At 56.2% G+C, this 21092-nt stretch overlaps 3 protein-coding genes across 8 annotated transcripts in view; all 3 read left to right on the top strand.

Annotated features, from left to right (window-relative positions):
- The window catches only part of LOC103668798 (testisin-like), a 14037-nt gene extending 7207 nt beyond the window's left edge, over window positions 1-6830 (top strand). For 4 of the 5 annotated variants that reach the window (XM_040635483.1, XM_040635479.1, XM_040635481.1 and 1 more), the window contains 3 exons: window positions 5178-5231; window positions 5944-6098; window positions 6502-6830. In XM_040635483.1, the coding sequence (XP_040491417.1) occupies window positions 5178-5231; window positions 5944-6098; window positions 6502-6750 (458 nt within the window). In that variant the 3' untranslated portion in view covers window positions 6751-6830. The remainder of the gene's footprint in view (window positions 1-5177; window positions 5232-5943; window positions 6099-6501) is intronic. The other variant, XM_040635482.1, reaches the window with a different exon arrangement.
- A 2055-nt stretch (window positions 6831-8885) lies between these two features.
- On the top strand, window positions 8886-14611 carry LOC103668799 (serine protease 33-like). 2 transcript variants are annotated; one of them, XM_040634547.1, is made up of 6 exons: window positions 8886-9104; window positions 9474-9506; window positions 9605-9767; window positions 9858-10129; window positions 10337-10506; window positions 10666-11451. In XM_040634547.1, exons 1-6 carry the CDS (start codon window positions 9059-9061, stop codon window positions 10822-10824), a joined length of 843 nt encoding a protein of 280 aa, XP_040490481.1. In that variant the 5' UTR covers window positions 8886-9058; the 3' UTR covers window positions 10825-11451. The 2 variants fall into 2 exon arrangements, 1 of the variants encoding a protein (XP_040490481.1); XR_005835866.1 differs by lacking the exons at window positions 8886-9104; window positions 9474-9506; window positions 9605-9767; window positions 9858-10129; window positions 10666-11451 and adding exons at window positions 12768-12869; window positions 14517-14611 and having other exon boundaries at window positions 10448-10506.
- Window positions 14612-16207: 1596 nt separating this feature from the next.
- ELOB (elongin B) lies at window positions 16208-20615 on the top strand. Its single transcript, XM_040635478.1, has 4 exons — window positions 16208-16325; window positions 16497-16631; window positions 17736-17841; window positions 20442-20615. The coding sequence occupies exons 1-4, from the start codon at window positions 16323-16325 to the stop codon at window positions 20552-20554; spliced, it is 357 nt and encodes a 118-aa protein (XP_040491412.1). The 5' UTR covers window positions 16208-16322; the 3' UTR covers window positions 20555-20615.
- Window positions 20616-21092: the final 477 nt, after the last annotated feature.

Here is a 21092-nt window from a genome sequence, read left to right as displayed (position 1 = left end):
TTTTTTTTTTAATTTTTAAAGATTTTATTTATTTAATAGAGAACACAAGCAAGGAGAGCAGCAGAGGGAGGTCGAGAAGCAGGCTCCTCGTTGAGCAGGGAACCGGACATGGGGCTCAATCCCAGGACCTTGGGATCATGACCTGAGTAGAAGGCAGACGCTCAACTGACTGGGCCACCCAGGCGCCCCTGTTGTTGAGTTGTAATAGTTCTTCATATATTCTGGACACTAAACCGTTATCAGGCATATGATTTGCAAATATTTTCTCCCATTCTGCAGATTTCTTTGCACTTTTTTTTTAAAGATTTTATTTATTTGACACAGAGAGAGAGCAAGTGCACAAGCAGGGGGAGCAGCAGACAGAGGGAGAAGCAGGCTCCCTGCTTGAGAGAGCCCCATGTGGGGCTCGATCCCAGAACCCTGGGATCATGACCTGAGCTGAAGGCAGACACTTAACTGACTGAGCCACCCAGGCGTCCCTTCTTTGCACTTTCTTGATAGTGTCTTTTGATGCATAACATTTTTAAAATTTTGATGAAGTTTAAATCATTTTTTTTCTTTTGTTGCTTGTGCTTTTGATGTGGTATCTAAGAAACCATTGCCAAATTCAAGGTCATGAAGATTTACCTCCATGTTTTCTTGAAGAGTTTTATAGTTTAAGCTCTTACATTTATGTCTCTGATCCATTTTGAGTTGATTTTTATATATAGTGTGAGGTAGGGGTCCAGCTTCATTCTTTTGCATTTAGATATCCAGTTGTCCCAGCACCATTTGTTAAAGAGATTCCTCTCGCCCTTTGAATTGTCTTGGCACCCTTATTGATTGACCATAGATGTGTGGGTTTTATTTCTAGACTCTCAGTTGTACTCCTTTGGTCTGTATCCTTATGCCAGGACCTCATTGTTTGATTCTTATAGCTTTATAATATGTTTTGAAATCAGGAAGTGTAAATCTTCTAACTTTGTTCTACTTGTTCAATATTGTTTTGGTTATTTGGGGTCTCTTAGTATTCCGTATGAATTTTAGGGTCAACTTGTCAATTTCTTTTAAAAAGAACGTGGCAGGGGGCGCCTGGGTGGCTCAGTCATTAAGCGTCTGCCTTCGGCTCAGGGCTTGATCCCGGCGTTCTGGGATCGGGCCCCGCATCGGGCTCCTCCGCTGGGAGCCTGCTTCTTCCTCTCCCACTCCCTGCTTGTGTTCCCTCTCTCACTGGCTGTCTCTCTGTCACATAAATATAAAATCTTTTAAAAAATAAAAAATAAAAAGAACGTTGGGATTTGGCGAGGAATTGCATTGAATTTGTAGATTCCTTTGGGGAGTATTGCCATCTTCATTATGTCTCCAGTCCGTGAACGTGGGATGTATTTCCATTTGTTTACGTCTTTACTTTCTTTTCCTGGGGCTCCTGGGTGGCTCGGTCAGTTAAGCACCTGCCTTCAGCTCAGGTCATGATCCCAGGGTTCTGGGATGGAGCCCCATGTGGGGGTCCCTGCTCATCTGGGAACCTGCTTCTCCCTCTTCCCCTCCCCCTGCTTGTGTTCCCTCTCACTGTCTCTCTCTCTCTCAAATAAATAAACAAGATCTTTTTTTTAATTTATTCTTTTCTTTTCTTCCCTCCCTCCTTCCTTCCCTCCTTCCTTCCTTCCTTCCTTCCTTCCTTCCTTCCTTCCTTCCTTCCCCTTTCCTTCTCTTTCTTTCTTTCTTTCTTTCTTTCTCTCTCTCTTTCTTTCTTTCTTTTCTTCTTTAAGAGAGCATGCAAACTAGGGAAGGAGCAGAGGGAGAAAGAGAGAAAGAATCCCAGGCAGACTCCACATTGAGCGCAGGCCTGATGTGAGGCTAAGTCTCACCACCCTGAGATCGTGACCCGAGCTGTAATCAAGAGTCAGACGCTCAGCCAGCTGAGCAGCCCCTAGGTCTTCAATTTCTTTCAGCAATGTTTTATAGTTTTTTTACGCTCAAGTCTTTCATTTCCTCAATTAAATCTATTCCTATTTTATTTTCGATGCTGTGTAAATGAAATTTCTTATTAAATTTCCTTTTAGAGTTGTTCATCGGTGGTATAGCAGCCTTTTGTGTTTTGACCTTGGACACTCCAATTCTGCTGACTTCACTCCCTAACTGCAGTCCTCTTTTGTGTATTCTTTGTGATTTTCTCTATATAAGATCATATCATCTGTGAATAGAGATAGTTTTACCTCTTCCTTTCCAATTTTTTTTTTTAAGATTTTATTTATTTATTTAACAGAGATAGCCAGCGAGAGAGGGAACACAAGCAGGGGGAGTGGGAGAGGAAGAAGCAGGCTCCCAGCGGAGGAGCCTGATGTGGGGCTCGATCCCATAACGCCGGGATCACGCCCTGAGCCGAAGGCAGGTGCCTAACCGCTGTGCCACCCAGGCGCCCCTCTTCCTTTCCAATTTTGATGTGTTTTATTTCTTTTTTCTTGGCTAATTGCCCTGACTAGAACTTCCACTAAAATGTTAAATAGAAATGGCAAAAACCAGCATCGTTGTCTTGTTCCTGATCTTAGGGGGAAAGCTTTCAGTCTTTCACCATTCAGTATGATGTTAGCTGTGGGTTTTTTACATATATTCTTTATCATGTTGAGGAAGTTCCTTCTGTTCCTAGTTTATAGAGTGTTCCTATAATGAAGGAATTTTTGGATTTTGCAAACTGCTTTGCCTGCATCAACTAAGTTGACCATGTGGTTTTTTCCCTTCACCTTATTAATGTATACAGTGCATTATACTGATTGATTTTCTTATGTGGAACCACCCTTACATTCACGGGATAAATCTCACTTGGTCACGATGACCTGTTGTTTTAAGATGCTGCTGGATTCAGTTTGCTAGCATTTTGTTGAGGATTTTTGCATATAGATTCATAAAAGATATTGATCCATTGTTTCTTTTTTGTGTGATGTCCTTGTCTGGGATTTGGTGTCACCATAATGCTAGTGCCATAGAATAAGTTAGGAAGTGTTCTTTCTTCTTCTGTTCCTTGGAAGAGCTCAGGAAGGATTGGTGTTAATTTCTTCAAATGTTTGGTAGAATTCATCATTGAAGGCCTCTGGTCCAACGCCTGTCCTTGTTGGGAGGTTCCTATTACAGATTCAATCTCTTACTGCTCTGTTCAGATGTTCTGTTTCTTCCGGATTCAGTTTTGGTAGTTTATGCGTGTCTAGGATTCTGTCCATCTCATCGCTGCGATCTAATTTGTTGGGGTACAACTGTTCACATGGCCTTATAGTCATCATTATTTCTGTAGGGTCAGTAGTAATGTCCTCCCTTCCGTCGTCAATTATGTTGATCTTTCAAAGGACCAGATTCTGGTTTTGTTGATTTTCTGTTCTTCTATCCCCAAGCTTGATTTTTGTCTGTTCCCCTCTTTATTATTCCCTTCCTTCTTCTACCATTCAGTTCAGTCTGCTCTTCTTTTTCTAGGTCCTTAAGCTGTGAATGAGAGTATTGGTTTGAGATTTTTCTCCTGTATTAATGTTGGCATTTCCAGCTGTAAGTTTCCTTCTGAGAGCTGCCCGTTCTGCATCCTATTAGTTTTGGTGTGTCTTATTTTCACTTGCATTCATTTCAAAGTGTTTTCTCATTTCCCTTGTGATTTTTTTTTTCTTTGATCCATTGGTAAAGAATATGTGGTTTTGTTTCCACACACCCACGAATTTTTCAGTTTGTCTTCTCTTACCGGCTTCTAGCCTCAGTCCCCTGTGGTTGGAGAAACGTTTTGTATGATTTCAGTCTTCTAATTTATTACAGCTTATTTTGTGTCCTGACCTACCATCTGTCCTGAAGAGTGTTCCACGTGGGCCTGAGAGGGATGTGTGTTCTGCCATTGTCTGGGCAGGTCGTTCTGTGTGTGTCTGTTAGTTCTAATTAGTTTATAGTTACTCAGGTCCTCTGTTTTCTTTCTGATCTCCTCTCTGGTTGTTCTACTCATTATTAAAAGTGGGGTACGGAGCCTCCAACTGTGGTTAGAACTGTTTCTCCCACCAGTTCTGTCAATTTTGTTTCATATATTTTGGGACTTGGTAGGTGTGTAGATGTTTGTAATTATTTTACCTTCTTAATGATTTTGACATTGTTATCAATATAGAATGTCCTTCTTTGATTCTCATAACAAGTTTTAACTGAAAGTCTGTTTTGTTTGACATTAAAATAGCAACCTCTGCACTTCTCTGGTTGTTATTTGCATGGAATCTCTTTCTTTAGCCTTTCACTTTCAAGTCTATGTGCCTTTGGATCTAAAATTATTGTCTTGCACACAGCATGTAGTTCGATCCTATGTTTGTGGTCCATTCTGCCCATCTCCACTTGTTTGCGGTGTTTAATCCACTTACGTTAAAATTAACGACTGATAAGTAAGGACTTCTGCTATTCTATTTGTTTTCTGTCTCTTGTCGTATCTATTAATATGCACATCTGTATAGGGTTTTTTATTTCTTCCTTTTGTGTTTCATTGATCTTTATTAGTGTACTGTGTTGATTCCCTTCCCATTTCCTGTTCTGTATATTTTCTTAGTGGTTGTCCTGGGGATTACAGTTGACAATGTAAATTTATTTTGTTTTATTTTATTCAAGATTTTTTTTTCTAATTTTTTTAAAGATTTTATTTATTTATTCGACAGAGATAGAGACAGCCAGCGAGAGAGGGAGAACAAGCAGGGGGAGTGGGAGAGGAAGAAGCAGGCTGCCAGCAGAGGAGCCTGATGTGGGGCTTGATCCCAGGACCCTGGGATCACGCCCTGAGCCTAAGGCAGACGCTTAACAACTGCGCCACCCAGGCGCCCCTTTTTCTAATTTTTAAGCAATCTCTACATCCAACGTGGGGCTCGAACTCATAACCCTGAGATCAAGAGTCACAAGCTCCACCCATGAGCCAGCTGGGGGCCCCCATAGCAATTTATTTTGAATTAATTCTGACTTAGCTTCAATAGTATACAGAAATTCTGTTCCTGCACGGCTCTGTTCCTCCCTTTTAAGCTGTTATTGTCAAGTTTACATATCGTGCAACCATGAAGAGAGATTTATAATTGTTGTTTTATGCATGTGTCTTTAATTATAAATGGGAAAAAAAGAAATGACAAACGCAAACTCTAAGAACACTTCGCTCTCGTGTCTACCCTTGCGATCTCCTTTACCAGTGCTGTCTCTCTCTTCCTATGAAGGGACAGTGTCCTTTGATTGCAGCCCGAAGAGCTCCCTTTTGCCTTTCTCGTCAGGTGGGTCTACTTGTGATGCACCCTCTGGGCTTCTGTTTATCTGAGAATCTCTTAAACTCTCCCTCACTTTCCAAAGGGCAGTTCTGCCCGGTACAGAATTGTGGGTTGACTGTTCTGTTCTTTCGGCCCTGGGCTGGGCCATCCCTTTGCCTCCTGGCCTCCCTGGTATCTGAAAAGCGTTTGGCTGTTAAATCTTGTTGAAGGTCTGTCACTTGATGGGCAGCTTCTCTCTTGCTGTTTACAAAATTCTCCCTTTGTCTTTTGAGAGTTTGATGAAAATGTATCTCAGTGTGGATCTCCTTGTGTTTATCCTATTTGGGGTCTAGGTTCACATCTTTTAACAAATCCGGGGCATTTTCAGCCTGGATCCTGCAGATGCAGTGTGTTAATCGCTAATCCTAAACCATCTCAGCGTGTCAGCCCCCCGCCCCTCCCCCGGGCGCCCTGTGGGCAAGGGGCCTCCCCACTGGCTCAGGCAGCGGCTGTCATCTCCGCTCTACAGAGAGGGAAGCCAAGTCCCAGCTGTCCATCTGTTGGGTCCTTTGGTGACGTTCTACATCACCCATAACGTGCGGGGTGCTGGGCTGGCGCAGAGGAGTCATCGAGAGCCATGTCCCAGGCACCTTGGGTGTCCCAGGGACCCCACCCCGTGTCCCAGATGGCAGAGGAGGGGCTAAAGTCGTTGTCTCTCTGTCACCCCCACCCCTGGCAGCTCTGCGGTCTCCTTATGTTCTCCAGGAAGTGCCGGTCTCCATCGTTGACAGCTCCAGGTGTGACTACGCGTTACAGCAGCCCAGCTTCCTCAGTAACGACCTGAACGACATGATTTGTGCTGGTTCCGAGGATGGCAGCCGCGACGCCTGCAAGGTGAGTGCCCCTGCCCCAAGAAGGGCCTTGCTGGGACCAGGCCCCACCCCTCCCAACCTTGGACCTGGGAGCAACCCCCAGGATGCCCACCAACCCACCCTCAGCATTTATTCCTGAGAAAACAACAGGAACCCTTAGCCATCCAGCCTGAGACGAGCGTTGTTTTGCATTAATCGTACCTCCTTTGAGCCTCACCTGGAAATTGGGGGGGGAGGGGGCGGGTGCGCAGTTAAAGACCATTGCCCCACTTTGCAGACGCAGAAACGGAGGCTTGCTCCTTTCCGGGGTGGGGGTAGGATTGACACCCAGTCTGCCCAGCTCCACAGCCCCTCCTGCTCTCCCCGCCTCTCCACTGGCCCCTCGGGCCCCGCCTCAGGCCTGGCTCACCCACGCTGCTCCCCAGGGCGACTCAGGCGGGCCCTTGGCCTGTGAAAAGAAAGGGCTGTGGATTCAGGTTGGAATCGTGAGCTGGGGATCAGGCTGTGGGAGGCCCAACCGGCCCGGTGTCTACACCAACGTCAGTAGGCACTTCAACTGGATCCGGACGCTGCTGGCTCGCAGCGGTGTTCACAGGCCAGCCCCCTGCCTGCCGCTGGTCCTCCTCCCTCTGCTCTCGCCTGCCTTCCTCCTGTGGCTGCCCGATTGCACCTGAGCCTGAGAGCTGGGGCCATCTGCTGAGCCAGGCCCCGTCCCACTCTGTCCCTTTTTTAATAAACACGTTTGCATGTTGAAGTCTGTGCCTTGCAGAGCCTTCTGTGGCCCCGGGTGGCTCCCTGGACGCTCTCCCAGTCACCCCAGCAGCACCCCCGAAGTCCTAAACTTGCTCCAGCTGTCTGCGCTGTTCAGGTTTGGGGGGCAAACCACAGAACCCCTGCGGTTAGTTCAGTTACATAATTTGTGGGAGACATCAGAGCCGGCCAGCTGCCCCCTCAAGTTTGCCCCACACCCCAGGGTCCCTTATCACTCTCCCACCAGGCTCTCCAGCTGCCCCAAGGGGAACACGTCCAGCCCCACTGCTGCCAAGCCCTCTGGGGGCAGCTGAACCCCAGGTCATAAAAGGTCAGGAGCCTTGGGAGAACAGGAGGAAGCTTCTTTTCTTCTCGCGCAGGCCTGGGCTGAGCCAGCTCTTCCTCACAAGAGCCTTTTACAGAAGAGACCGCCCGCAAGGCCTCGGTCCCACAGGGAGCGGGCGTCACAGCCCGATGCCAGACTCCACGGACTTGAGCATGGGCCACGGGGTCAGGCCCACAGCTGCCCTCGCTCCATCCACATCAGAGGCGGGTACCAGGTTCCCTCTCCCGTAGCCCCTGCCCTCGGCCCTAGCCCACTGCCCTGTGCACCCCGTTCGCTTGTCCCCAGTGCGTGCTCTACGCTGGGTGCTGCTCTGGCCCTCGAGGACCGTTATGGACTGAAGGTCTGTGTCCCCTCCAAAATCCATGTTTTGAAGCCCCCCCTCCAGCGTGACTGTATTTAGAGATGGGTCCTTTATGGAAGTAGCCAGGGTTAAGATGGGTCCTAAGAGTGGGGCCTTGATCCCCTAGACCCCCTTCTTATAAGAAGAGACGTCAGAGAGCTGTCTGTGTCCCAGCACCGCCCCTCCCGGAGGCAGAGAAGAGGCCGCATGGGCGCCCTGAGAGACCACAGCAGCCTAGGTGCCGGGAACGGAGGTCTCAGAGTGGGACCCACCTTGCCAGCACCTTCTTCTTGGACTTGACAGCCTCCTGAGCTGTGAGAAATGTTTGTTCCCGTGCCTCAGTCCAGCAGTCTGTTCCGGCAGCCGGAGCTGAGACGGACACCCAGACCCCACCTCACAGAGAGGAGACCAACAGCTGTGAATCAGGCCTCCTCTACCACGTGTCAGCACGCACGGGACATGACCGGGACGGAGTTACCGCCGGGCAGGAGGCTGGGACAGAGCAGACAGCTGCGGGAGGAGGAGCTGACCAGGCAGAGAGGAGCTCCAGAGCCTTCTGGGTGGTGGTCACGGCCCAGGCCCAACCCTCCACCGACCCCTGTTCCCAGCATGCACCAGTTTCACCGAGGCCAGCAGCCTCGCTGTCCTGGCCGCACCAAACTCAAGAGTGGACCATTCCCCAAGGTCAAGTCTGCTGCTGCTTCTGGACAAGCAAGGAGGGCTGGCGGCGTTGAACCAGCCACCCCCACTTCGAAATAGTGCAAAGCGGGATCCGAGTGGGGCTCCTTGTGGGCGGCCGCGCTGGGGTTTCTAGACAGAACTGCAGTGTTCGTGAGCTCCACGAGCAGCTCTAGCGGGAGCCAGCAGCTAGGATTAGCCTCGGGGATGAGCTGTCACGGATTCTCCAGAGCTTCCTGGCCTGACCGCAGCCCTCCGCCCCTGCCCTTGCCTGCACGAGCCCAGGCTCCCACCCCCAGCTCTCAGCACCATGGCCCAAGCCAGGTGTCCTTTGACAAACCCAGGTGTCCCTTTCCTGCCACCTCGAAAGTGCTGCTCAAAGCATCTTTGTTTGAGGCCACACTGGTGAAGCCACAGCCCCGCCCTGGCTCCTTAATCACCCCCTGGCCAGGCCCCAGCCACTCTGGGCCTTTAAGCCCCCAGGTCCTCCCCTGCCCAGTCAGCAGGGAGGGCTCCAGCCGCGGAGGTGAGAGCAGCGTGCAGGGGCTGCCAGGGCAGGTGGAGGCGGCCGGCAGGCAACGGAAGTAGATGGTGGGGCAGGGTCCAGGCTCCGGGGCTCCCGGGGAGGCCCAGGGTGCTCAAATCTTGCAGGGGGTGGAGGGACAGGCATAGTCCCTGGGGTGTGGGCAGAGGGACGTGCATAGACCCTGGACCCCTGGGGATAGGTCCACGACCAACCAGGGGCTGAGGGAAGACAGAGGGTCTCTGGGGCCTGGGCTAGGACCCTCCTGTCGTCTCCTTGCAGGCTCTGACCAGAGGCCCCACCCTGAGCCGTGCAGCCCTTACCAGGCCCAGCGCTGAAAACACAATGAGGGGGGCTTCCTGCCTTCGGGTCTTGCTCCTCCTGCTGCTGGGTGAGTGGGGGGCATGGGCTGGGGGGTTCCCAGATGTCCATCACACCTCTCTCTGGCCTGGTTCCCCTAGAGCACTCCGGGGCACCCTAATCTTGGCTTCACTGGTTCACCTTCCCCCCATCACTGCCATGGGCTCTCCAAGCTCTGATGTGCCTGCATGTGTTGGGAGTGTGAGTCCCCACCTCACGCTGCCCTGGGGAGGGTTAAATCAGGTAGCCAGGCCCAGGTGTTGATTGCACAAAAGCCTGGCACCAGGTCCGTGTGACAAGTATGTTCCACCCCCATCCTGATCTCTGACATCCCTCCCCCTCACCCCCGTTATCTGACACCAAATTCATAATCCAGCCCCTTGGCTGCTTCCTCCTCCAGGAGCTGCTGGGACAGGGACGCTGGAGTCTGCAGGTAAGGAAGCCTCAGAGTCCGCGCTGTCTCCCTGACCCCACCCACCTCCCAGGCCCCCAGTCTATCGCCCTCCCTCGCGTCCGCGTTATCCCCTGCAGCCTGCGGGCAGCCCCAGGTGTCGAGTCGGATCGTGGGGGGCCGGGACGCCCGGGACGGACAGTGGCCGTGGCAGGCGAGCATCCAGCACCGCGGGGCGCACGTGTGCGGGGGCTCGCTCATCGCCCCCCAGTGGGTGCTGACCGCGGCGCACTGCTTCCCCAGGTCAGCGGGCTGCGGGGGCGCGCGGCGCGGGGCCCGGGCGAGGGGAGGCGGGCCCGGGGCGCGGTCAGCAGCACCGCCCCCGTCGCGCAGGCCGACGCTGCCGTCCGAGTACCGCGTGCGCCTCGGCGCGCTGCACCTGCGCCCCGCCTCGGCCCTCGCGCTCTCGGAGCCCGTGCGCAGGGTGCTGCTGCCTCCCGACCACTCCGAGGACTGCGCCCGCGGCGACCTGGCGCTGCTGCAGCTGCGCCGGCCGGTGCCCCTGAGCGCCCGCATTCGGCCCGTCTGCCTGCCCGAGCCCGGGGCCCGCCCGCCCCCCGGCACCCCGTGCTGGGTCACCGGCTGGGGCAGCCTGCGCCCCGGAGGTGAGGCAGGGGGCGGGGCGCGGGGGCCTGGCGGGGAGGGACCGGGAAGCCCAGCCCCGCTCCGTCCCAGTCCGGGACGCAGCGCGACCTCCAGGGACCCAAACCTCCTCCTCCCGGTCAGAGCAGCGAGTCCTGCCTGGCCTGGCGGGTCACACTTGTCAGCCCCGGCCTCTCCCAGCTCTCAGAAGGCCCCCTTCCTCCCCCCAGTGCCGCTTCCAGACTGGCGACCTCTGCAGGGTGTAAGGGTGCCGCTGCTGGACGCACGCACCTGTGACCGTCTCTACCACGTGGGCACCGACGTGCCCCGCACGGAGCCCATCGTGCTGCCCGGGAGCCTGTGTGCCGGCTATGTGCAGGGCCGCAAAGACGCCTGTCAGGTGCGGGAGGCTGCCCGGAACCCCTGGCGTCTAGGTCTTGTGCCCAGACCCTCCCTCCCTGGCCCCTAACCCAGAGGCACCACGTTGGGGACTGGAGTCTTGGGGCTGCCATCCCAAATCTTCAAAGGGCTGAGACCTAAGCTTGCCTTTCTCCTGCAGGGTGACTCTGGGGGACCCCTGACCTGCGTGAGATCTGGGCGCTGGGTCCTGGTGGGCGTGGTGAGCTGGGGCAAGGGCTGTGCCCTGCCCAACCGTCCAGGGGTCTATACCAATGTGGCCACTTACAGCCCCTGGATTCAGGCCAGCCTTAGCCTCTAACGCAGTAGCACTGACCTGGAGCCAGAGCCTGGGGTCCCTTTGAGGACCTGCCCGTTCCCCGCACCTTGCCCCTTCTGGCTTGAGGCTCACAGGCCTTACAAAGCTAAGGTGTCATCCATCTGTCCATCCCTGCCTCCTCAGTAGGGCTCACCAGGCCCTAGCTGCGGACCCTCTTCCAGGAGCCTCCCCTGGGGTGGGGGTGGGGCTGTCTCACCATCCCTCCCTCCCCCTTCCCCTTCCTGCTCATATTTACCCTTCTCAGCTCCAGCCAGGGTCTGGGCCTGGGTCCCTAGAGACAGGCAAGCCAGCATGTGCCCAGTGTGGCCTCTGGGCCCCCTCTATCCGGAGGAAGTCAGGGAGATTCACAGTGTGAGAGGGATTCAGCACCAGGGAGACTCTCCATTGCTGGCTTTGAAGGTGGAGCAGCCTCCAGGAACAGAGGGGAGCCCCCAGCTGATGGGCAGCGGGGAACCCCTCAGTCCTACAGCTGCAAGGAACTGAGTGAGCCTGGGACCCAGTTCCCCCCCCGCCCTGGCCTCCAGATGAGAGCCCTGCCAGGCCAAGCCCTTGAACCCGACGGAGCCCACCCAGACCGCTGGCCCCCAGAGTTGTGATTTAATAAATTGGGTGTCGTAGGCTGCTTTGTTGGTAGTGTTTACTACAGGGCAATGGACGTGCCCCTGGGGTCTAGGCGGGCGAGCCCTTGGCTCAAAAAGGCTCAGGAGCCTGGGGCACCTTGCATCATGCCGTCCACCCAGGAGGGGCTGGGAGCCCCCAGACCGGCCGGGCCTTAACTTCTGCTCTGCTTGGTTCTGTGGTGATGGCCACCGTCGCCGGGGCGCGTCAGGCCGTGTCCTAGCTCTGGCAAGGGCCCACGGACCCAGGACCACCCCCGCTGCACCTGGAAACCAGCTGAGGCCCCTTGCAGCTCCCTGCCCAACCCCTGTGTGCCTGGCACCTGGCTCCTGTCCCCTCCCTGCCATCTGCTCATCCCCAGGCCGAAGACCATCCATCCATCCATCCATCCATCCATCCATCCATCCATCCCAAGAGAGACAGCTCGGTGTCTAGAACCGCAGAAGGAACCAAACCTGGAAACCCCAAAGCCTGATCTTTGGGGCTCATGGACAGTGGGGCAGGGGGCATGGGGGAGGTCATCACCAAAGGTGCAGTGAGGGGGGGCATCACCAAAGGTGCAGTGAGGCTCACCTCCTCCCTTCCCTCCCAGGAGGAAGGCAGCCACACCCGGCAGTCGCTGCCAGGAGGGGCCAGGCAGGCAGGGGGCCCACAGACTTGGGCCACAGGAGAGCTCCCGACTGCTTTCTCCCCCGGCCGAGGGCCATCCATCCGGGGAAGTGCTTATCTGTCCTTGGAGGATGGTTATTGGGGAGCAGGGTGTCCAGAACGGGGTGTAGCTATGGGAACGTCAGCAAGGGGACCCCGTTGGCTCCTGCTGGGTGACGCTGGCCATCCTCACTCCCTCCCTCGGCCTGGGGCCAACTAAGGGACCTTCCTGAGGACGCCTCCCGAGGCTCTGAGATGGGCACAAGCCAGGGGCAGGGGGCCAGTCTGCCTCAGCCGTGGGCCGGCTGTGATTTGAGTGTTGGGTCCCCACTCAGAGAGCCCGTGTTTCTGAAGCATAACCTGGGAGATAAACTGGGGAGTCCGGAGCTGGAGGGACAGGACATGGGCCTGGAAGGGAAGGGTCAGCAAGTGAGAAGAAATCAGCGGCTCCTTATCAAGCCCTTACCAGATGCCACGAGGAAGGCTGCGCAGCCCCGCCTCAGGGGACCCTCACCTGACACCCATCGTCAGGCAGGAAAGCTAAGGCGCAGGGTCGCGCGGCTGGGATTCCCGCCCAGGTGGTCTGAGTCCGGAGGCTGCTGGCAATGGCGGAGGGGAGTCACAACCCCCTTTACTCTCACCCCTTGCTTCCCCCTCAGCGCCTTCCTGGTGGCCATTCTCATGAGACGGCGACGTTCACCTCCCCGCCCGCGGCTGCAGCGGCAGCCACCCTGTGCTGCTGCGTCCCGTCCGTTGGCAAGGTCAGTGGGGGCCCTGCGTCAGCCACAGCTACCTGACCTGCCAGGTGACAGGCCAGGACACTGTGCCACCGGGAGGGGAGCACCAGGGTGGCAGGGGCGGTCCTGGGAAATCCCAGGCATGGGGGCCACTGGGCTCCTCTCCAAGGCCGGTGTTTCCCGGCTGCCCACCCGCTCCAGCTGGGGATGCTGCAACCAGATGGCCTAGCCTCTCCCGAGAGCACTGACTTGACCTCGGTTTCCCCTTCTGTCCTCCAAATGGATGCCACGCACCCTGTCGTGGCTGCTGGGAGGACTCAGAAGGTGGCCAAAGCCCTCAGCCTTCTGCCCGCCAAGCATGGATGCTGTGCCCAGCACGAGCACGCTCTCGGCCGCTCTGAGAACACCCATGAGCTGTTCTCATTTTCACTTTCACCGATGGGGAGACAGGCGCAGAGAGGTTAAGTGGCATGCCCTAAGGCCCACAGCAGGCAAGAGGTGGAATGAGATCAGAGCTGGGCCTCGGACTCCAACTCCCCACTGAGTTGTGAACCTTCCCTCGTGGAGATGCAAGTCGTTGTAAAACTCTACAAATGAGCACCACCCCAGCAGCTACCAGTCATGATAATGACTATCTAGTCATCAGTGCTGGGGGGAGAAAAGGAGGAGAAGGCCCACTAGGTCGAGACCCTGCAGGCTTAATTTGGAGGCCAGGGAGGGGTCCCCGTCACGAGGGTTGGGTGGTTGAGGTGCAGGGGCAGAAAGGGCCCAGCCAGCCTTCCCGTGCAGAGAACCGAGAGCAGCCGGCCGCCCAATTTACCCACCGTGTTGGGACTCCCATTCTGTCATGGCTCGCAGGAGGGCAGACCTGCATCCAGCGAGACCACAGAGCCGGGGGCTGGGGGGCCAGCCCCTTCTCCCCCTCAAGTATCCCATTCCCACTGCACTCACAATGACATCAAGGCCTGCAGTCATCTCCTACAACCAACCCACCAAGTGGATGGCCCCGGGGGGCTCACAGAGACACCCCGAGGGGAAGGACTCCTGTTGGGCAGGCCCCCCACCCTACTCGCCACCTCCCGTAGGCTGGGTGACCTCTAACTGCAGAGACCACTGTAATCAGACTCCAGTCATTACCCAAATCCCAGCCCTGTGCTGTGTGCATTCGCTCATTAATGCCCCCAAATGCCATACGGAGTCCAGTTGTGTATCCCCTTCGTGGATGGGCAAGCAGGTGGAGGCTCAGTACCTCGCCTAAGATCACAGGTAATGAGCTGGTGCTGGAACCCGGAGGGTCTGCTGGAGCGTGGGTGGAGAGGGGCACAATCCTCAGAGGGATGGAGTGTGGGCCCACCCAGGATGACTCCCGGTAGGCGTCCCAAGCTGTGACACTGGCCGGGACAAACCTAACAAGGCCGGTGTCTACGTGGCGACAGTGCGCTCACTCAGGATACTGTGCTAGGGTGCAGCTGGGCCAGAACATCGTGGGCGGAGAGGAGACCCCCGTCTCCCCACACCCCTGGACTCCATCTTTACCTGCCTCATTCTGGCAGGTCAGCTGGATGCCTCTGAGAACCTCCTTGGCCCCCATGGTCCACACGCCTCCCCTGCCACACACTCTCCTTCCTCAGCAGTACAGGATCTAAAACCTCCAAATCTCTGTACCCAAAGATGCTGAGATCGAGATGGAAATCTTCGGCCTGAGCTAAGGACTGGCCACACCAGTGACTCATCCACCGCCTCCCACCCAGGGGATGAAGCAGCGGTGAAGGTCAGCCAGGGGCGGGCGAGTTAGCGGGGAGCCAGGGCTGCCTAGGCTCGGGGAGGGAAGAGTCACAGGAGGGGAGAGGACTTCAGGGGGCCCCGGGGGAGGCACAGGCTAGAAGTCAAAAGTAATAACTACCGTTACAGTTTTACAAACACCTACTGAGGACCAATTCTTGATGAAAATCTACAAACTTTACAAACAGCTGTTCTGTCATCATAAAAGGGAGGAGACTGCACTTTCAAGAGGTTAACTGCCCACAGCTGCGCAGGTTGCGCGGGGAGCAAGGATGTGAATCCCCGTGTATTGAGCACGGAGGCCGCCCCGTGAGAATTAGTGAAAGGAAACCCCGTTTAGAACGCAGTCGGGAGGCCAGCAGGGGGCGCTCTCGGCCTTCTCGCTCGTCAATTGCAGCCCCAACAGGAAGAGTCGCACCTGGCAGGTGGATGCTGCTTTATTAGCCCAGCGGGAGGAAGGCAACAGCCCAGCCAATGAAAAGCCACTATTAGAACTCCCTTTATTCCAACGAACTTTTTGTTTATAACACCCTCCCACTGTCCCCTTTCTTCTATAGGAGAGTTTCTCTCCTTTGTTCTGCGGACTTGCCTATGGTTTTGCTGTAGCTTGTTGGTCCTGGCTTGTAATTCTCTATCCCCAGACAAGCCCAGTTTTGCTGGTAAAATAACTGGCAGTTTTATTTTCTTAAGATTCTGCCCATAGATGGGCAGCCAGCCAGGGAAACCAAGTCTACAGGCCCTTCCAGAGCCCGAGTGGACGCAGGCAGGAGGCGGTCGGCCGCCCAAGGCCCCTGGACTGGAGGGGGCTCCTCCTTCCTCCCCCTAGGGAGTGAGCGCCAACTTTGGCAGAGCCTTGTGGCATTTTTTGAATATTTTATTTATTTGTCAGCGAGCACAAACAGGGGGAGGGGCAGGCAGAGGGAGAAGCAGGCTCCATGCTGAGCAGGGAGCCCCATATGCGGGGCTCCATCCCAGGTCCTGGGATCATGATCCCAGCCAAAGGCAGATGCTTCCCGGACTGAGCCACCCAGGTATCCCGCGCCTTATAGCATTTTCCCTGGGAGTTCCCTTGGCCCACTCCCTAACACCCACGACAGCTTCCTGGGGTCCTTCCCGGCCACAAAGCCCAGCCAAGGGTGGACGTGGAAACGGGGACAGCCCACCCATGGGGGCAGCCGGAAGGTCCAGAATTATCACCGCCTCAAAATGGCGGCCAGGGAGCCCCTCAGTTATAAGCAGACCTCCCCCCCGCAGACACACAGCAGCCCCGGTGGTCGTTGACACGCAAAAGTCCTGCGCCCCAATGACCAAGATGCACAACATTCACTGACCCTCTCTGGGACGTGGGGGTACTCTGCACTCGCCAGGTCAGCCCCCAACGTTCCCCCCCAGAGGGCCGAGCATGCGCCTAGACCACCCGCTGACCGCAACAGGGGCGCCTCAGCTTTGCCACTCCCAAGATGGCGCCGTCACCTGCCGCGCCGGACCCCTGCCCCACGCCCACCACGCCACGGCGCCGAGATGGCGGCCGAACGCGCAGTTGGATCGAGCGGCAGGCGCATCTCTTAAAATGGCGGCGGGGGCGGGGCGGGGCCGCCGGGCGCGAGGCACGCTGGGGCGAGGTGCGCGGGCTGCCGGGAACGGGGCGGAGCGCGGCCGCGCCGGCGCGTCGAGGGGGGACAGGCAGCCGCCGCGATGGTGAACGGGCGCGGGGGGAGGGGTGGCGGGCGGCGACGGGGGGCGACGGGGGGCGGCGGGCCGCGCGGGGCTGGGTTGGGGGCGGCGGGCCGCGCGGGGCTGGGTTGGGGGCGGTCAGCCTTGGGGGAGGGGGCGCCGGGCTCCGCGCTCACGCCGGCCCGCCGCCCCCAGGACGTGTTCCTCATGATTCGGCGCCACAAGACCACCATCTTCACGGACGCCAAGGAGTCGAGCACCGTGTTCGAGCTGAAGCGCATCGTCGAGGGCATCCTCAAGCGGCCGCCCGACGAGCAGCGGCTGTACAAGGTGCGGCCCGGGGCGGGCGCTGCGCGGCGGCCGCGTCGTTGGTGTAAACAGTGGCCGGAACTCCCCCGCGTGGAGGCGAGGCGGTGCCGGCGCTCGGTGGAGGGGCGGCCCCGGGGGGCGCGCGGGGGGGCCTGGGCGCTGCGCAGGGGGCCGGCGGCGCGTCTCATCCCCGCGGCGGCGGGCTGGGGAAACAGGCTGGGCGAGGTGGCCGCTCGGCCCAAGGTCAGCGGCAGAGTCGGGCTTTGAACCCTGTTGCCCTTAGCCCCCCACGGGCCCGTCAGAAGCGCAGCCCTTCACCCCCACGCCTTACCACCGACAAGCGGAGGGTGTCGGGGTGAGTAGCGGCCCAGCAGGCCTCCACCCAGCGAGCTCATTACTCCTCAAGCTCCTGCAGCTGCTCTCAAAGTCCGTCCTTCCCCCTCAGACCAGCTGCAGTTACGTAGCGAAGATGGCCTGGGGCTTTGGATTTCGTGGGGGAGCCTGTCGTCTTGGCCCGATTCGGGCGGCCGGCAGCGTGGGCCCCTCACCTAAGTGCGTTGGTCTGGTTTCTGCTAGAAACTGGCCTTTCACTCCAAACTGAGCCTCAGTCTCTGAGCGCTTCATCTGCGCGGTGTCCAGGGGGGGCCTCCTTGCTGCCCGTGCTCCTTCCATGTCCTGTATTCCGCGCTTTCTGGGTCTGCTTCGCTCACTGAAACCTCCTGGCCGCCGACAAGTTGGGAATTCCAGTAATTCCCATCTTACAGATACACTGCGCATCAAAAAGATCAACCGCTTTGTCCAGTGTGGCAGAGCTGGGATTCAGATCAGGTCTGCCCGCGGACAGACTGGGCACTGACTCTTGAAATTAGGATCACCTGGAGCCTTGGCCGGGGGAAGGGGGGAGACGACAACATTCCAGAGCCCTACCTTGGGAGGTTGTGATTTGGAAATCTTGTGTGTAGCCCTGGAAATTGTGTTTGGTATGTTCTGGGGGTGGTCCTGGGTGCCACTTGGGGCCATCTATCTTCCCTCTTCTGACTTTCAGGGGAGTTGCTGACCAGGGAAGTGTCTGGGACTCAGCCCTCCTGGGGCCTCTCCCAACACCCTGCCTGCCTCTCCCCTCAGGATGACCAGCTTCTGGATGACGGCAAGACACTGGGAGAGTGTGGCTTCACTAGTCAGACGGCACGGCCGCAGGCCCCAGCCACTGTAGGGCTGGCCTTCCGAGCAGGTGAGCGGGGCAGCCGGGCCGGGCGAAAACAGCCAAGGAAAGGGGTCACTGCGGAGCCTGCTGTTGTTCCTCCCAGCCTCCGGGGTAGTGTCTTCCTAGTCCACAAAGCACAGGCAGCATGAGATAGTGTATTTGTTTCCCCACAAAGGAAAAAAAAAAAGCAAAGGAGGTGCTTGTAGAAATTTCATGAGGGATTCAAATATCCTTAATCACAATACCAGCTTCTGCTACAGAGGTCTTGAGTACTGGGTCCTGTACTATGCATTTTATTTCCGTTCCATTTAAAAGTCGGTACCCTAAGAGGGAAGCACAGCTGTCCCCACTTTGGAGACATGGAAACTGAGACTTGCTGGCAGTCAGCTGGGGAGCTGTGGTTCAGATACAGATTGCTGGGACCCTGTCTGAGCTGGGCGCCCTGCCAGGCAGTCTTTGCAGGGCGTCACTTAATCCCGCAGCATCTCTGTGCATGCCAGACTTGTGTTGTGCCCATTTCAAGGATGAGTAACTGAGTCTGGGAGAAATTAGGTCACTTGCTGGGGCTGTCAGATCTGGAATTCATGTGCAGTCCCTGCCTGTCCCAGGGGCTGCTCTCATGAACCACATGCCACCTGCCCAATGTTAAAAACCCAAGCTTGGGGGTGGTTCACTGCCCTTCAGTATATCTCCTTCCCCCAAGAAAGAGAGGTTTGAATTTCTGTTCCTAGAAACTTGAACAGGGGTTGTACTGTGTTTTTGCAGCTGTGGACCCAGGCTTGTGTGGATGGCTCAGTAAATTCGGTTGATAAGTAAGGACTTTTCTGGCTTCTTTTGAGAACACTGTAGTGAGGGTTGAGGAAGGAGTGTACAACCTTGGCCGCACTTCGGAATTTCATGAGGATCACTGTGCCAGGTCTCAGCAGCTGTGTCCTTGGGCGGCTGCTTCATGCCCTGAGTCCTCCTGGCTGGAGTTCCCATCTCCATGGAGGGCTGTGACACTTAGGCCAGCCTCACAGGTGGTGTGAGCCCCCGTGTGCCCCAGGTCTTGGCCTGAGGGTGTTCAGCAAATGGAAGTCTTAGGGGCCTTCCCCAGGGGTCCCCCGACCCTCTCAGTGACACGAAGGCAGGCGCACAGCTGGTGCAGACTTGATACAGTTAGGCTCTGTACAGGGGCGACCTTCTGAGGGGGGCAGGTGAGGACTGAAAGCACATCTCCCATTCTGCTTCCTCTGAAAGGCAGTCTTCTGTAGGCTTGCAGGGACTCTTGGGAGATGTCAGTAGGCCTATTTTGTTGATGAAAAAATCAACACAGGGAGGGGGGTTTGTTTTTCCCTATAATCTGTGTTAGGGCACTGAATGGGGGGGGTTACTAGACCCTAGGTGGCATCACCACTGGGGCAGGGGATTGCAGTCTTGATAGAAGACACAATATGGACTGGACAGGCTGTTCTTTGGTCCTCCCATGTTCTACTTTTGTTGCAAAAATGCACTTTTTCGTGGGTAATTGTTTTCCTTACATAGTTTTTGGAAGGGCAAGACACAACTTACCCCAAACTGGCTGCTCAGTCAAATCGAGTGTTAAATGGTATTAGATTTAACAAACTAAACATGAGAGATGTGATGAAGATAAGATTGTCACTGCAGATTGTGACCTGGAAGATGAATTAGTGAAGCTGAGCCAGGGGTCTTTTAAGTCAGCATCATTGGCATGTGGGGTCAGAGAATTCCGTGTGATATGTCTTGTGTGTTGCAGGCTGTTCAACTCTGGCCACTGTTAGATGGCCAGCTACCCACTCTGCCAAGTTAGGACAACCAAATTTGCTGCGGTACATGGCCGGCTCTCCTGTGGGGGCCTGACTGGTTGAGAACCCTGAGCTAGGTGGAGAGAAGCCTCCCTGCTGGGAGAAGTGCAGGAGAAAGGTTAGGAAGTGGGGCTCATCTGCTCTGCGCTGACAGGGGCAAGATGGGGCTTTCTGGAGCTGCTGTTCTAGTGGGGGAAGCAGCTTGGTCGAAGAAACGGCCGTTTTGGTGAGTGATGAGTAAATGCTCCTGCACAGCACACAGGTACTGGGACGCGGTGACTGTCTGTGTAGAACGGCTGGGGAAGGCTTTTCTGAGGAGTCATGTTTGGGTTGACCCCCTGAACGCCCCCAGACAACCAGCCATTCAGAGTGGCAGACTAGGGACCAGCAAATATAAAGGCCCTGAGGCAGGGAAGAGATTGATGTAGGAACACAGGGCGCACAGGAGACGGGTGGAGAAAGGGCAATTATTCACAGTGATGCAGAGCTACTGGAAGGTTTCAAGCAGGGGAAGAACAGTCTGGTTTGAACTTTAAAAAATCATCTGTGCTTGGAAGAGAGGTGGCGTGGGACAGAACAAGGAGATGGTAGAGATTCCGGGTAGGGGTCTGTGCAGTCTCACTGGTAGGTGTGACGGGTGAGGAAAAGGACTCGGATGGTGGGCTGGGGGATGGGAAGTCCAGGTTGGGCCTATAGGTATGGAATACCTTCTAGTAGGATCGTGGAAGGGACTCAGTCTGCAGAGGTGGGATTTGCTCAGTGGACCCTACAAGCTAGAGGTGGCTGCTCCCTCCAGCTCTCCCCACCCCCCCTGTCCACCAGATGAAGCTTTCGAAGCCCTGCGCATCGAGCCTTTCTCCAGCCCACCTGAGCTACCCGATGTGATGAAGCCGCAGGACTCAGGAAGCAGCGCCAATGAACAAGCGGTCCAGTGAGAGGGCCTGGGGCCCACCCCCGGTGCCGCCCCTCCCCCCCAATAAACGAGATTTGGGTGTCTGCCTGGTTGCTGCCTTTTTCTGTGCACCCTTTCCTAAGGCATCACCTTCCCTGGGATGGTTCTGCTCCCCTGCAAGGCTCATCCTCAGCCCCTTGCTTGCCTAGGCCACCTTGAGAGACCACTCTCTCTGGTCAAGCTCTGTGGGCCCAGCCAACCACCCCCACCCCAGCCTGCCCCTCTGAGGCCACTGGCACAGGACTGGGAGGAACCCAGAGCCCGAGGCCAGCCTTCTGCTCAGCCTGGAGACCCTAGGTTTGAGGCTTTGTTCCTTTAATGACTTCCTGCCACCAGGCAGGCTCCCAGGCAGCTTCTGAGCGAAGGAGCAAAAGTAAGCTGCAGCCCGTGTGCTGGCTTTAGATTGGGCTCCATGGAGGAGGACCCAAGCCTAGAGCCACCCAACACAGGTCCTCTGAGGCCAACAGAGTGCACTGGGGGGAGGGGGGCAGTCAGTAAGAGAACAGCTCTCTCTCCACCCC

Source organism: Ursus maritimus, unplaced genomic scaffold (genome assembly GCF_017311325.1).
Source record: "Ursus maritimus isolate PB19 unplaced genomic scaffold, ASM1731132v1 scaffold_2, whole genome shotgun sequence".
NCBI classification, from domain to species: Eukaryota; Metazoa; Chordata; class Mammalia; order Carnivora; family Ursidae; genus Ursus; species Ursus maritimus.
Note: the sequence above shows the minus strand (reverse complement) of the source record. Positions and strands in the feature narration are given on the sequence as shown.